At 44.0% G+C, this 14,761-nt stretch overlaps 2 protein-coding genes across 2 annotated transcripts; one reads left to right on the top strand and one right to left on the bottom strand.

The window, feature by feature from the left end:
- The first annotated feature begins 562 nt into the window (after window positions 1-562).
- Window positions 563-1,659, top strand: LOC128743003 (ubiquitin-fold modifier-conjugating enzyme 1). Its single transcript, XM_053839504.1, has 4 exons — window positions 563-774; window positions 834-965; window positions 1,026-1,193; window positions 1,262-1,659. Exons 1-4 carry the CDS (start codon window positions 652-654, stop codon window positions 1,346-1,348), a joined length of 510 nt encoding a protein of 169 aa, XP_053695479.1. The 5' UTR covers window positions 563-651; the 3' UTR covers window positions 1,349-1,659.
- Window positions 1,660-1,699: 40 nt separating this feature from the next.
- On the bottom strand, window positions 1,700-14,424 carry LOC128742438 (transmembrane protein 131 homolog). Its single transcript, XM_053838804.1, has 4 exons — window positions 14,257-14,424; window positions 11,885-14,166; window positions 8,785-11,166; window positions 1,700-4,152 (listed from the first exon to the last, which is right to left on the bottom strand). Exons 2-4 carry the CDS (start codon window positions 13,934-13,936, stop codon window positions 2,878-2,880), a joined length of 5,709 nt encoding a protein of 1,902 aa, XP_053694779.1. The 5' UTR covers window positions 13,937-14,166; window positions 14,257-14,424; the 3' UTR covers window positions 1,700-2,877.
- Window positions 14,425-14,761: the final 337 nt, after the last annotated feature.

Here is a 14,761-nt window from a genome sequence, read left to right as displayed (position 1 = left end):
AATAAATCATTTCACGGGACGAGCTAAGTTTACGTTTGAGGGTAATCGTGGGTGGTATTTAAAATAAGATTTCTACTAGCGCTTCTCAGACAATGGTCTTTTTTTAATTTTTATGGAAGAAAAGGCTTTAAATTTATTTTAAAACAATCGACATGGTAAAAAGTAGCGGACAGCGAAGTTACGAACACCCCTACGAACGCACACACTGCGAGTTAATATCTACACCATTGTATTATATTTGGTTTTAAAAAACCCAAAATTGTCGTTTATTTTTAGAGTGAATAGCAAATAACTTGCATTTGCCCGTGCCCCGACTTGTGCGCCCGCCTTGCATATTAAAATGTGTTCAGAATTGACTAAATGTAATAAATTAATGAAAAACGCTGTTTTTCAACAACCCCATGTTAAAGACACTCGCGGACAGCCTGGCAGATAAATGAAGTCACTTTCATTATACGATCGGCCTATTTCTGTAGTTGAACTAACGAAATACGCCATCCTTGTGTTTGGCATTTGCGTGATTTTGACGTGACACGTTGAAAACAGCTGTCAGTATCAAAACATTCTCATTCGTTCGTACGTTGCATTAAATTTTGTAGATTGTATATTTCGGTAGTTTAGGAAATATTTACTCAAGGAATTTAACTTAAAATGGTAGATGAAGGTACACGAAAAACCCTCAGCGGGATTCCACTGCTGCAAACGAGGGCTGGACCACGGGACAAGGATGTTTGGGTGCAGCGATTGAAGGAAGAATACCAAGCACTGATCAAGGTGGGTTCGAATGGCTTTGAAATGTGAAATATCCAGCTTACTGGTTGGTCAAATTTCAGTATGTTCAAAACAATAAATCCTCCGACTCGGATTGGTTTCGACTGGAATCGAACAAGGAGGGCACGAAATGGTTTGGCAAGTGTTGGTACGTACACAACCTACTAAAGTACGAGTTTGATGTAGAATTTGACGTAAGTTAGATTGAGTAGTATGTTAGAAACTGATGGCGGTAATGAGTGTTTTCCCCGCAGATTCCAGTTACATACCCGGCGACGGCGCCGGAAATTGCACTTCCTGAGTTGGACGGAAAAACGGCGAAAATGTATCGAGGTGGAAAGATATGTTTGACGGATCACTTTAAGCCTCTGTGGGCCAGAAATGTGCCCAAGTTCGGGATTGCTCATGCAATGGCACTCGGGGTAAGTGGCCTTTGTATATTCTATTCTGATGTGTGGAGAAAATCAATTGGGTTTTTGTTGTATTTTAGCTCGCACCCTGGCTGGCCGTGGAGATTCCAGACTTGATAGAGAAAGGCGTAGTTACGTACAAAGAGAAAGGGGAACCGTCTGCATAGTTTGAGTGTTGTATGTTTCAAGTTTTTTTTTCGTTGAATACAGTTAAGTAAAATTTATCGGCAGCTTATAGGCGCTCTCTTGTATCTTTACTGTATAAAAACAGACTACCGAATATGGACAATTGAAACAACCTTCTCAATTTACTCACTCACTGTAGGGATGACTTTTGTTTTGAACGTACTCAAATTCTATTTCTATCCTGAATTCTAGTTAATTTGTGCTTTTACCCATGCTGATTAGAATTCAGAATAAAGATTTTGTTCAAAACGGGTTCCTAAATGCTTATTGCTGAGGTTGATCTCCCCTTGATTTGAACGTAAAATAAAAATGAATGTTTAATGTTGCTTTAATTTCTTGTTTATTTTCTCAATTGTTGCGTCTGTTATTCACTTCCGCTAGTACGTGTGTGTCCAATCATCGTCATCAGCAAATTGTCCGTTAGCGTGTAGTTCATCATCAGCGTGCCCAAGTTTTTTCGTTTATAATCCAACCGTTAGAGGCAAATTGGTCCTGATTGACATTGATTTTCCTGCCAAAAATTCTGTTCTTAAAAATGCATGCATTTTGATACAAGGTATAAAATTAACACATTTTTAACAACAGAACTGCGTTTAAAATCCGATTTATCAATGAAGACGAATTTCCGTTGAATGTACTATTACCACTTTACCTACAAGATAAGACGAGTCATTTGATCAAGTGTAGACCTCGATGGTAGGTACTTTGTTCATTTGGTTCCGACAGTATTATGCACAGTAGCACAGGATGCCGAATTAAAATCTGAATTGTTTCCTTAATTCATGAACTTACTTCTAGGCAAAGTGGAACTAGTAAATTTTACAGCTGTTTGTGGTATAGGTAGCAATGTCACCAGCCTTTTCTGAAGCTTCTGAATTGGTGTAGGGTATTACAATAGCAAACTGCTTCTGCAGCCGTATGTCTTTTCCCTACTATATTTAACTGTTTATTAAAATATTATTTTAGTTTGTGTCTTTTTCTGTAAAGATACTTTAAATATTGTTTAAATCTGCATTTGTAATTGTAGTTCTTCCAATTTTATGTTGTAATACTCGTTTCAAATTCCGCCGGCGCTCTCGATCTAATTCACTTTCTGCTTGCTACAGAACCTACTGTTTGTTATAATCGTAGAGTATTTGAAGCGAAAAACAAAACTAAATTCAAAGCTTACAGAGACTAACGAAAAAAATAAAAATTAGTGAATTTAATGTGTAGATCAATGATCTAGAGCAAAACTAGAACAATACGGTTAGAAACAATGCAAAAACAGAACAGATTGTGATTAGTAACTAGGCTCGTGTGGTTTAATCACAGTTCAAAATAAACTGACAAAAAAATAAATCCTACTTCAAATGAAAACCTTGCTTGAGTATCTACGGTTCAATAAAACTAGTTCAAAGAGTAAAAGAGTAAGGAAAACTCAGCCAAATCACTACTTCTTGGTTTGTTCTTTTCTCGAAACATATACGGTCCTGTTTTCTGTCAATCGTAGCTTCAAAATTCCACCAATCTATTCCTTATCGTTCCACGCGTCATTATTGGTATTGGCCGGTGCCCAGATCGAGCTTAGACGGAATGGATCGTAGGTTGCTCCACCGGTTGCGTTATTTTGATGATCCTGCTGTGCCTGCTGGACGTGAGCCTGAGCCAACAGCGCTTGATTAGGCGTGGGCTTGACAGGAGAAAATCCAGGCGGGGCACGGAGCGGCATTTGTGACGAACGGGAGCTTCCAGCCGTATTGAGCCAATTGTTTGTCAAACGAGAATTCATTTGCATCGAAGATGGTTGTGAAGGGTGCTGTTGTTGCATGTTAGGGTTGCTGTTGGGTTGAGTGAATACTGTAGGCGATGTCCAGAGGGAATTCCAATGCGCCGTTGTCGAGGGATTTATGTCTTCATCTTTATGCATAATTTGCCAAAGATATTTATCGTCCCAATTGGACCGGTCCACTATCATTGGGTTTAAATCGTTCATGGGATTCAAGCCGGTCGAAATCATATTGTTTGCTGCCGCCTGTGAGCCATTCATTCCAGCAAAAGCAGACTGCTGAGAGTGAAAATCTGCCAACGAATGGTTGCCATTGCTGACATTGCCGCCGGAGTGGAATTGATCGCTGCTATTGGCCTGATTATAATCGATGAAGGACTGCGAGAAGTAACTGGCTGAGTTCACTGCATCTGTTGTACTTACAGACGGCATTGCTGGCGCCCGACTATTCACAACATTTCCGAATGGTTCCCAGGATCTTGGTGTAATTGAAGAAGGTGACTTCTTGGATGTTCCGATAGGGGCCAAACCGGTTCCAACATTAACATTTAACTCTTTTTCCATTCCAACGAAGGAATCGTCTTTAGCTTTGCCAAACAAATTGCCCACAGCTTTCGGAGCTTCCTGCTGCTGTGGTTGCTGCTTGATTGATATAACAGAACATACAGATGTATTGGACGATGTAAAACTGCTGCCACTTGAGTCGAATTGTTTGGAACCGCCGGATCTGTCTAGCGTTGCTTGAGCCACGACGTCACTAAAACGGGCACGATTCTCACCCCAAACATTCGGTGGTGCAGGCAGTGGACCGGTCGAAATGTTATTGCTGGGAAGAAAGAAGCTCGAAGCAGTCGAATTTCCATTGCCCGATCCGCCACCAGATTTTCCTGTCCCAGCAGAAGTGAATGTTATAGCCTGTGCCTTATGCAGATTTTTCGAACCCTTTTTGCCTTGATTGTTCGACTTGCGCTCGCGACCGGGTGTCTTTCCGAATTTCTTCGGCTGCGAGGAGTCATTCTGAGGAAAAGAAAAGAATTATAATTATTGTCGAAATAAAACATGACGAATTCTTTTTCTAGCTCTTGTTAACCCCTCTACGTTGTTTTTATCCTTCGAAACTTATTTATTTACAAAAAAAAAATCATTTATAGAAAACGTTGTGGGTTTAAGCCTCCCAGTAGGCTTCGAGGTATGACGCTGGTCTAATAAGTCAGTCGTCGTATGTTCGAATCTCGGTTGAGAGAGGCTACTAGAGTCAATAGGATCGTAGCAACTGGCCCTGCCATTGTCCTGCACCCTAACAGCTGCTTGCAAAATCTGTGGTATAAAAAGTATGAAGATCTGTACCTAGGGGCACGAACGAGGAGCTCACGTAGGACTACGAATTCGTTTCTTAGAGTTTGTAATCCCACTAAGAGTTTCATCAGGCCACAATCATAGTTCTTCTGGTGATTGGCGACCATTTCGAAATTTTTTGTATGATTTGTTATCGCGGTCCTATGAAATCTTGCTAGCGCACTTCCCTAACGCAGACCGTATGAATAAAAGAGTTAGAGCAAACTCTCTCATAAGATTTACACGGGAAAAGCAAAGCAAATTGTGTTATTAATTCGCCGTATTAACTTGGTCTAGGTTTATAGCGGTCTTAAGCAATTTCGTTGGCTGATAAACGGCTGAATAATGCGTACCGTCTGTGCCTTGTGCACGTGTAGGCATAAAATAGACCCTACAGTGGTTTATAGCCTCTTATTCAGCAACTCCTATTCCTACCTCCTCGTGGTACCAGCCGGGATACGAGCAACTTTGGTGGAGATCGGGTAACCAACCCCGATGGAAGCCAAGGTCGTACGCTGACAGGAAAGGAGGGCTCTTTTCAGCTTCGTTGACCCTCCGGTGTAGCAGGCTTTGCAAGCCGTTACCACTACAAATACTAAAGCACGGAACGAAGAACAAATAAATTCTTACTGAAACAATCGAAATAGACCCACGCGACGAAAAAGGACTATGGATTGGAAACTCGGGACGTGGAACTGCCGATCTCTCAACTTCCAAGCGAGCACTCGAGTGCTCTCCGACGTATTGAAGAGCCGCAAGTTCGACGTCGTAGCGCTGCAGGAGGTGTACTGGAAAAGTTCTACGGTACGTATGTTCAGAGATGGACATACCATCTACCAGAGTTGCGGCAACACACACGAGCTGGGTACAGCTTTCATAGTGATGGGCGTGATGCGAAAACGGGTGATTGGGTGATGGCCAATCAATCCTCGAATGTGCAGGTTGAGAATCAAGGGCCGATTCTTCAATATAAGCATCATCAACGTGCATAGCCCCCACGTCAAAAGTACCGATGACGACAAGGATGAATTCTACGCGCAGTTGGAGAGTGAATACGACCGCTGCCCAAAAACATGATATCAAGATCGTCATCGGGGATTTCAATGCTCAGGTCGACCAGGAGGAGGAATCGGTGATTGGAAGGTTCAGTGCACACCACCGGACCAATGAAATGGGCCTAAAACTTATCGACTTTGCCACCTCCAAGAATATGGCCGTACGGAGTACCTTTTTCCAGCACAGAATCCATTACAAGTACACCTGGAGGTCACCAAATCAGACAGAATCACAGATCCACCACGTTTTGATCGACAGTCGGCACTTCTCAGACATTATCGACGTCAGATCCTATCGAAGCGCTAACGTTGACTCGGACCACTACCTAGTGATGGTTAAGTTGCGACCAAGACTCTCCGTTGTGAACAATATTCGGTACCGACGTCAGCCTCGGTTAGATCTCGCGCGGCTGAAGCAGCCAGACGTCGCCGCAAACTACGCACATTCACTCGAAGCTGCGCTGCCGGAAGAGGACGAGCTGGACGAAGCCCCTCTCGAGGACTGTTGGAACACTATCAAAACAGCCATCAGCACTGTAGCGGAGAGCTCCATCGGGCATGTGGCCCGGAATCAGCGGAACGATTGGTTTGACGATGAATGTAGGAGGGTGATGGATGAGGAGAACGCTGCGCGGGCGGCCAAGATGCGCAGTGCCATACGTCAGAACGTGGAAAGACACAAACAGAAGAAGATGCAGCGAAACCAAATCTTTCGGGAGAAAAAGCGCTACCTGGAAGAGCAGGAATATGCAGAGTTGGAGCGGCTGCATCGTTCTCAGGAAACGCGAAAGTTCTACCAGAAACTGAATGGATCCCGTAAAGGCTTTGTGCATCAAGCCGAAATGTGTCGGGATAAGACTGGCAGTATTCTGACGGACGATCGTGAGGTGACCGATAGGTGGAAGCAGCACTTCGACGAACACCTGAATGGTGCCCAGGCGGAGAACCATGGCGATTTCGACGGTGCAACAAACTGGGAAGAGGTGCCAGCCCCAACGATAGGCGAAGTTAAGGAGGCCATCATGCAGCTAAAGAACAACAAGTCAGCTGGAAAAGACGGCATCGGAGCTGAGCTTATTAAAATGGGACCAGAAAAGCTGGCCGTTTGTCTACACCGACTAATTGTTAGAATTTGGGATACGGAACAGCTACCGGAGGAGTGGAAAGATGGGGTTATCTGCCCGATCTATAAAAAGGGCGACAAGTTGGACTGTGAGAACTATCGAGCGATCACCGTTCTCAATGCCGCCTATAAAGTGCTGTCCCAAATCATTTTCCGCCGTTTATCACCAATTGCGAATAGATTTGTGGGAACTTATCAAGCCGGCTTCGTCGAAGGTCGGTCTACAACGGATCAAATATTTACACTGCGGCAAATCCTTCGTCAAAGTGATGGTCTTTCATGCCTGCTGTTCAACATAGCTCTACAAGGTGTTATGAACCAAGCGGATATCAACACGCGAGGCACGATATTCAACAAATCTAATCAATTCGTCTGCTTTGCCGATAACATGGATATTATTGGTAGAACATCTGTGGCGGTGGCTGAACAGTACACCAGACTAAAGCGCGAAGCAGAAAAGATTGGGTTAAAGGTAAATACGTCTAAAACAAAGTACATGCTGGCCAGCGGAACCGAGGCTGAACGACACCGCTTGGGCAGTAGTATATTGATCGACGGCGATGAGTTTGAGGTAGTCGATGAATTTGTCTACCTTGGCTCACTGGTAACGGCAGACAATGATACCAGTCGTGAGATTCGGAGGCGTATTATCAGCGGAAGTCGTGCTTACTATGGGCTCCACAAGCAATTGAGGTCGAGCGCAGCTTGTACAAAACGCTTATTAGACCGGTTGCTCTACGGGCACGAAACATGGACAATGCTCGAGGAGGACCTGCGAGTGCTCGGAGTTTTCGAACGATGAGTGCTAAGAACGATCTTCGACGGTGTACAGGAGAACGGAGTTTGGAGGCGAAGGATGAACCATGAACTCGCACAGCTCTATGGTGAACCCAGTATCCAGAAAGTGGTTAAAGCTGCACGGATACGATGGGCAGGACATGTTGCAAGAATGCCGGACAACTACCCTGCAAAGATGATGTTCGCCTCAAATCCGGTAGGAACAAGACGACCAGGAGCGCAGCGAGCAAGATGTTTAGACCAGGTGGAGCGAGATCTGGCGGAGAATGCCCGGTGTCCGAGGAATTGGAGAGCGGTAGCCCTCAACCGAGTTACATGGAGAAACTGCTGCCCTCGATCGAAATCAAGCGTCAGATTAGCGGGGGAGACATTGGACTCGTTTGTAACGTTAGATGGTTTAGAACAAGGCAGACCCATCACGAGACTCGGTAGCGTGGACCAAGTAAGGGAATCTACCTAACACACTACCAACAATCAAGGAAATTCGACTCGGAACATTCGGCATGGAAAAAGAAATAAGGACATGGAATGGATACGACTTCCACTGGTGGATCAAGGTCGAGTTCAATGGAGACGACTGCTTGAAATAGTCCATTCATCACTATACGATGACGACTAGGATGAGTAAATATTCTCGTCAAGTCAGATTTCCGAAACGATTATATCGCAGTTCGACTCGATTTTGGTTCTAGATCCACACACATTCTGATAGTAAATTAGCAACGATTCAGTTTTGGACCAGAGCGGAGTGACGCGTGATTGGAAGAGTATTTATAGAAGTTATCACATTTGCCTGGTTTGGAATTTTAGGAGCACCATACCCTACACCCACATACGACTAGAATGACTCATGTTCACTGGAAAGATTGGCTCGTCTGCGGTGGGAATGCCGGGGACTATGGTACTGAGGCCGGCTTATTTGGGAACTACTCTGAAATTCTTTTAGAATTTCACAGTTCCTACAGATCATGACCAAGTGTTATATGGTTCCGGTGTTGCTCTATGAAGCACCATGACCCGCCGATTTTTCCCGGAAATATCATCTACTTTTGGCCTCCCAGATGGCCTTGAGGTGGTCTAACAAGCCAGTCGTCATATATTCGAATCTCAGCTGGAAGACGCTGCTAGAGTCAATAGGATTGTAGCATTAGCCCCGCAATTGTGCTGTACTCTAACAGCTGACTGCGAAGAGTTTTGAATAGAAACAGGTCAGGCTTTGAAAACAAAGATTTTCAGGAAAGTCCCAAAATTTTGCAATGCTTATAATGATGTAGACCTTAGAGGGGTTAATAAACGAGTCTGCTGTGTAAGTAATTGAATTTACAAACTGATGCTTACCTTGCCACCGTGTTCGGCGTATGCATTGCCATTTTCCTTGCCGCTGTGTTCCCTTTTGTCCGCACTCTTATTCGACTTTCCCGGTCCTTTGTCGTTGCTGTGATTCTTGCTGGTGTTATTGCGTAATGCATGACCACCGTTGTTAGATTCTTTACCTGGAGTAGTAGCCGAAGTTGCGTGCTTTTGTTGCGAGTAGTTGTTGTTGTTGCCACCGCCGTTCGCTGAGTTGAGTGCCGATGCTCCTGCTTCGTAGCCGGCAGGCAGGCTTTTGCTTTTTTTAACGTTTAGTTTTTGCGTTTGAGTCACCAACGGCTGTTGCGGTTGCTGCTGAACAGTCTTCGACTGTTGCTGATTAATACTATGACTCTGACTAGGGCTGGTTGGATTGAAGTCAGGTTTCAAGTCACTGGTAGGAGTTTTTGACTGAGCGTGATGCTGATGATTGGTCGATGCGTTCGCGGTCCGGGGAGATTTAGCAATATCTGACGATGTTGTCGCTTTGTAACCGGATGTACCTGATGACGACGCAGAGGACACTGTGGATGCGGTGGACACTGTCGATGACGTTTCCGAAATTTCCGTTGCGGTTGAGCAGGTGTCCTCCTCGGCCGGTGGTCGATTTCGTTCTTTGGTGCTGATGCTGGTGCTTGGTGCACAGTTGGAGACCGGCGTTAGAAGTTGGGTTTCCTCCTTAGGAGGAGTAATAGAGCGTCGACTTTTTTGAGACCGTTTATCCGCCTCAGGTGAAGGTTTGTCGTTGGTTTGCTTTGCGTGAACTCCTTTTCCGAGCTTCGAGGTAAAGTCAGTCCACGATTTGTTGTAATTATTAGCGTTGCCATTTGAGAATTTCGAATTCGACTCCTTGGCCGGTGTTCGTTTTTTAGAGTTGTTATTTTGGCTCTTTCTAGCTTGGCTATTTTGACTGCCAGTTGATTTATTATCCGAGGAATCCTCGATGGCAGCAGCTGAAGTTTGCAAAGCAATTTGCCGCAGATCCAGTGGAGGTTGGATCGGTCCTCTATCTCGAGAGATACTAAGTACGTGTTCTTTGATCACCTTATTCGCGTCTATAAATGCAGCAATTAATGTTCCAATGAAAGCCAACGACAAAACACAGATTAGAACAACTCTGAGCAGTCCTTCGAACCACGGTCTTTTTAAACTTAAACTACAAGATTCTAACCCATGAGCTGGAACAGTTCCCAGAAGGGTAAAATTAACGGGGAAATTTATATTAGTATCGAAGTTCAAAGTTCGCGTCACCCGTGCCAGGGTAAAATCCGGGGAGAATGCTATTTCAATCTTTTTGCTCGCATTAGGCTGTAGCTCAAAGGGAGCGCAATCCAACACTTTGAATCCGAAGCCTTCGCAAAATATTTCCTCCACACGTATGCCGGACACCGCTATCGGAACTTCTCCGCTGTTACGTGCCGTGAAAGACCGCTTCGTTTGGATTGTTATTTCGTTATCATCCTCAGTAGCCGGCTCTTGAAACTTTGAACACATCTTCAAGTGTTTCTCGGTAATCTCAAACTGCAACGCTGTTGCAGAACCGGGCTTTCTATTACCGAATTTAAATACTGGCACAACGGCTCTCGCCTGAATCCAAACAGCGTCAATTAGCGTTAGATTATTGCGCATGTAGAAAATGGTCGAGAACGTCCCCGGCGTTTTCGATGTAAATTTTACTGCAATCTTTAGAAAAGATTTCGGCTTCACATAGTTAACATAAATGTCATCGTAGTCAAATAGAAAGAACGAAAACACATTCTCCTCGCTAAGACTACAATTTTCACACCCGGACAATATTTCCGGGGGCAGGGCACTAATGTTGTTCCCATGAACACTCACGTCGTGCAGCACAAGATGTACAAATAAAATTTGATCCGACGGATTGTTGATCGTAATGAGTTTTACTGCCTCTTGCTCGACTTGCAGCGTCGGAAAGTGAATATTTTCTGTGAGCAATTTCGGCCACACTAGATCAATGCTTGCGTTAAACTCAAATCTCCTAATGGGATCCGTCGTCAACTGGAACCTTATACTCTTCCAGGCCCGTTTCATCTCGGCGTACAGCCGGAGCTGCTGCAGCAACTTTTCGCTATCCAGGCGGCTGTACTGTTCGTAACTGTCCAGTGTCGCCATCCACTTGACACCAAAGGGCTTCGAGAGCAAATCGAAGCTACTGTAGCAATCCAGCTTGCAGATCACCTTCGGATCGAAAAGCAACCTTCCAATGTTGGTCACCGTGTTCGGATGTATCACCGGATGGCGACTATCGACGGTAAATTCTATTCCATCCACGTCGGTTTTGATGCCTTCAACGTGGATTTTCGTTAGGAACGTTGAGTGGGCCGTCAAATTGAGCGAACAGAGCTTTCCCTGTAAGAAAAATAGAGAAAGTTTTTTAAGTTGTAGGTACTATTAGTAGTGCAAATTAAGATTATTGAAATAGCATAAATTTGTTTATTTGAAACGGACTCACTTTAACATTAGTTACATATGGATTAACCGAACTTGCAAGGAAATTCTAAATTAGTACCCTGTACATAGCTAAGCGCTTTATTCAAATATCTAGATTTTCATCAAAAATTAACGTAATTTTAATTTGTATTTGAATAAAAGCATGCTTAACCCTTAAATGCGCAATGTTGCTTTAAAACCACATAGTGAAAAACATCCCCAAAGTAAATTATGTTTACCGCCTTTAGATAAGTGTTTTCTTTTTAAATGAATTTTTTCAGCGTGCGAATTTAAGGGTTAAGATCGGTTCTGTCGTTTCAAAGATTCCGAAGGCAAACATTGTTACATTCAATGGAACCAAACCCAATAACAACGTGCTAAAATAAGTAAACAAAATCATCTTGAACCAGAAGGTACACTGCTGGTGGTAGCAATTAAACCAACTAATCTTATCACCTCGTACAATCAGCCAATCATGTCACAAAGTAAATAAAAATAATAACAAAGCGTGCATCAAATAATATTGCCCGCTATGCAATCAAGTTTATACTATGAAACTATGCTTGGCGGATGCGGTTGTTGTGGTATCGTCGAAACAGTTCATGAGAACAGAAGAAAACATTTAACAAACACTCACCGGAAAACAATTATCAAATCTCAGCAACTCCCGATTCAGCTCCAGCTTTCCGACTGCGGTGGTGAAACTGATAGGGGTCACGATCTCCTCGTAATCGGTCGTCACACTGAACTGACCCCGATAGCTGTCAGTCGTGCCGGACTGTACACTGATCTGAAAAACCATCCAGTGCTTCGGTTTAATCGAGTGGCAGAAAAGAAGATTTTCGCCAGCATAGGGGCCGCAACCGCGCAGTATTACGGTTATCGTTGAAGTGCCCTCGGCACCGTCTGAAGTTATGGTTCCTTTCCAGTGGCGTATAGGAATCTCCACCGGATTGGCGTTGAAAAAGCCGATCAACGTTTCGCCGATTGTCGAGATCGGAAGAATCCCAAACTCAAGCTCCTGCTCGTCCAAATCTAGCTGTTCGTAGTCAGCCGCCAAACGAGAATCCGTCGTCGAAAAGGGTAAAATACGTTTGAGTTTCCCGGTATAGCTGTAGACGGGCAACTCAAAGTCTGACATATTGGTCATTAACCGGATGTAGGTGGCAATCGAGCGATTTAGATTATCCGTCAGTATCCGAGATATCCGGAGAAGGGTTTCCTCTTGTCCTGGCTGAAGAACACGCGGTCGAAAGCCTTCGATAAGAAAATTGCTCGAACAATTCTCAGGTACTGAAATATTAGAGATGCTAAATGGCACACTAAATTGATTATGCACCATTAGCGGCCGTGGAACTGCTAGCTGGGAATTGTGCTGCTCTTCTGCGTTTCCACCGACAAAAGTGAGAAATTTTAGCGCGTCTGCATTGTACTTGAGGTTCCGTTTTAAAACTAGGCAAGTGAAATAAATAACACAGCTATACACCACGTCATCCGGAGGATCATTCAACGTATAATCCGTATAGAAAAATCCACTAACTTCTCCATCAGCATGTATTTTTGACAAATCAACTCTGACTTCAGCGGTGGGATGTAAGTCACTCGATACATAAAATTTAAAAGCAGCCGCAGCCTCCGCAGAAGTGGTATAGACGCCCATTACTTGAATTTCCACTTTTCGATCACCGGAATTGGTCAGATTGAGGTGCATTTGTGAGATGTTACCGGTTGTCCGACCGGTGTCAAATTTAATAAAAGGTACTTTGGAGTAGATCCCAGTCTCTTTATAGATTTCAACTTCAATTGGTACCACAAGCATCTTGTCTACCAGTGATGGCTCATGGTTTCCGCCGGAGATTTTGATTCTAACGTAAGCCGTGTAATTGCCGGCCGCTTTACCATGGAATCTGACCCGAATTACACTCCGCGTGCTATGTGGAGGTATTTCCCACATGGCCTGAGGACCTTCCTGTGCTCCACTGGGCAGTTCGAGTTGAAAGTTTCCTCCGCTGCTGTAGATTTCCATAATCTGTAGCGGAACGTCATGTGGATTATACATGGTAATTTCCGGCGTAATTGTAGCGTTCAACGGGGCCACCAAATTTACAAGTGGCCTCAGTCGATACGGGCATTCTCTGCCGATGCCTTTAACTTGATATTGCAACAAGCCAAAAGACGTATGAATCTCGATTGATCCGGTTGCGGCCCCGAGCCGTCTAGGTAAAAACACTACGTTAAACGTAGTATTACCCTCCGGCGGAATCACCATATCTTTAAAGTATGAACTGTAGAAAACGGGTGTACTTCCAGAGATTGACCCTAGAAATACACTACGGTTTTTGTGTTTATTTATCAGGATCACCACCTGATTGTGCGGATCGCCAATAGAACGTTCGACGAAATCCAGTAAACTAGGTTGAAAGATCAAGTTTCCGACCAGTTCCGGACTCGTTTTCTCTCCTGCTACTGCTGAGCTGATTGCTCCCCGTACAGCTCCATCACTTTGTTGGAACATTTCGTCCATTAGTGTTTGCGACGCAGGCGAGAACATCTCCTGTGCGCCAAAAGCGAGCTGTTCACTCTGATGCTGCTGCTGATCGGCCGATGGCTGTGACCGAACCTGTTCTTCCAGTTGTATTAAGATCAACAACAGACTGAAAATGCGGACCGATTGCCTTCGGTTGGCCATGTTTGCTTTTTTTCTTGCTGCTCCCTTTCTGATACTGTCCTGTCTCAAAATACTTAGTGCGCCCTAGTTTCGCCGTCAAACTAACACTAGTTTCATTTTTCTTTCTCTGTCTTGCACTGAATTGCGTGGATCACTTATTCAATTCTTTTTTTCTAATTTTCCCACGTAAAGTATCCTTCGCTATTCAATTTGTACTACTGCTGCTACTATTGTGTGCTGCAAGCGATGTGCTGTAGTGACAAAAGGAAGAAAAAAAAAACGTCACGAAGAAGTCCTCCAAACACGCGACAGTCTGGAGGAGACCAACGCAATTTTCTTACCTTTGCTTTCACTTCCAAAGGTTTCCAATGGAGCAGCAAAAACTTCCGACCGAAACTTTAAGCAGTACTTTATGATATGATGCAAATTTTAGACACTTTAACGTGCCCCAAAACGATTCCCCTATTTTTTCACTGTCACTTGTTCAGGAGTAAAAAATCGTCCGTCCGTGTCTTATCGCAAGTTCTGCTCAGAGATGCCAGAAATTTTGCAACAGTTTTCTACGTTACCTCGAAAATAGCAATGACTAAATTGAAAATTTCCGTTCCAGGCAGCAAGCATCAAGCATTTTAAAAACTTCTCCAGGGCTAAAATAGGATTTTAATGCAAATCGGCAGAACATTTTTGAAATACACCATCAGGAAACAGAGTTCAAAATGCACAAAACACAAACCGTTTCATAGAAAAGTCTGCATATCTGGCATCTCTGTTTTATAGGTTCACTTGATGAGAAAATGCCAATGCAATAAAAATATTTTTATCGATACTTTTGCCATAACTGCGTGT

The sequence above is a fragment of the Sabethes cyaneus genome, chromosome 3 (assembly GCF_943734655.1).
Source record: "Sabethes cyaneus chromosome 3, idSabCyanKW18_F2, whole genome shotgun sequence".
NCBI lineage: Eukaryota > Metazoa > Arthropoda > Insecta > Diptera > Culicidae > Sabethes > Sabethes cyaneus.
Note: the sequence above shows the minus strand (reverse complement) of the source record. Positions and strands in the feature narration are given on the sequence as shown.

What these genes read in the sequence shown, in the direction of transcription:
- LOC128743003 (XM_053839504.1), top strand. Translation starts at nt 652, where the DNA reads ATGGTAGATGAAGGTACACGAAAAACCCTCAGCGGGATTCCACTGCTG. An exon ending in AATACCAAGCACTGATCAAG is followed by an intron (nt 775 to 833) that starts GTGGGTTCGAAT and finishes GTCAAATTTCAG; the next exon opens with TATGTTCAAAACAATAAATC. An exon ending in AGTTTGATGTAGAATTTGAC is followed by an intron (nt 966 to 1,025) that starts GTAAGTTAGATT and finishes TTTTCCCCGCAG; the next exon opens with ATTCCAGTTACATACCCGGC.
- LOC128742438 (XM_053838804.1), bottom strand. Translation starts at nt 13,936, where the DNA reads ATGGCCAACCGAAGGCAATCGGTCCGCATTTTCAGTCTGTTGTTGATC. An exon ending in GATTTGATAATTGTTTTCCG is followed by an intron (nt 11,167 to 11,884) that starts GTGAGTGTTTGT and finishes TTTTTCTTACAG; the next exon opens with GGAAAGCTCTGTTCGCTCAA. An exon ending in ACGCCGAACACGGTGGCAAG is followed by an intron (nt 4,153 to 8,784) that starts GTAAGCATCAGT and finishes TCTTTTCCTCAG; the next exon opens with AATGACTCCTCGCAGCCGAA.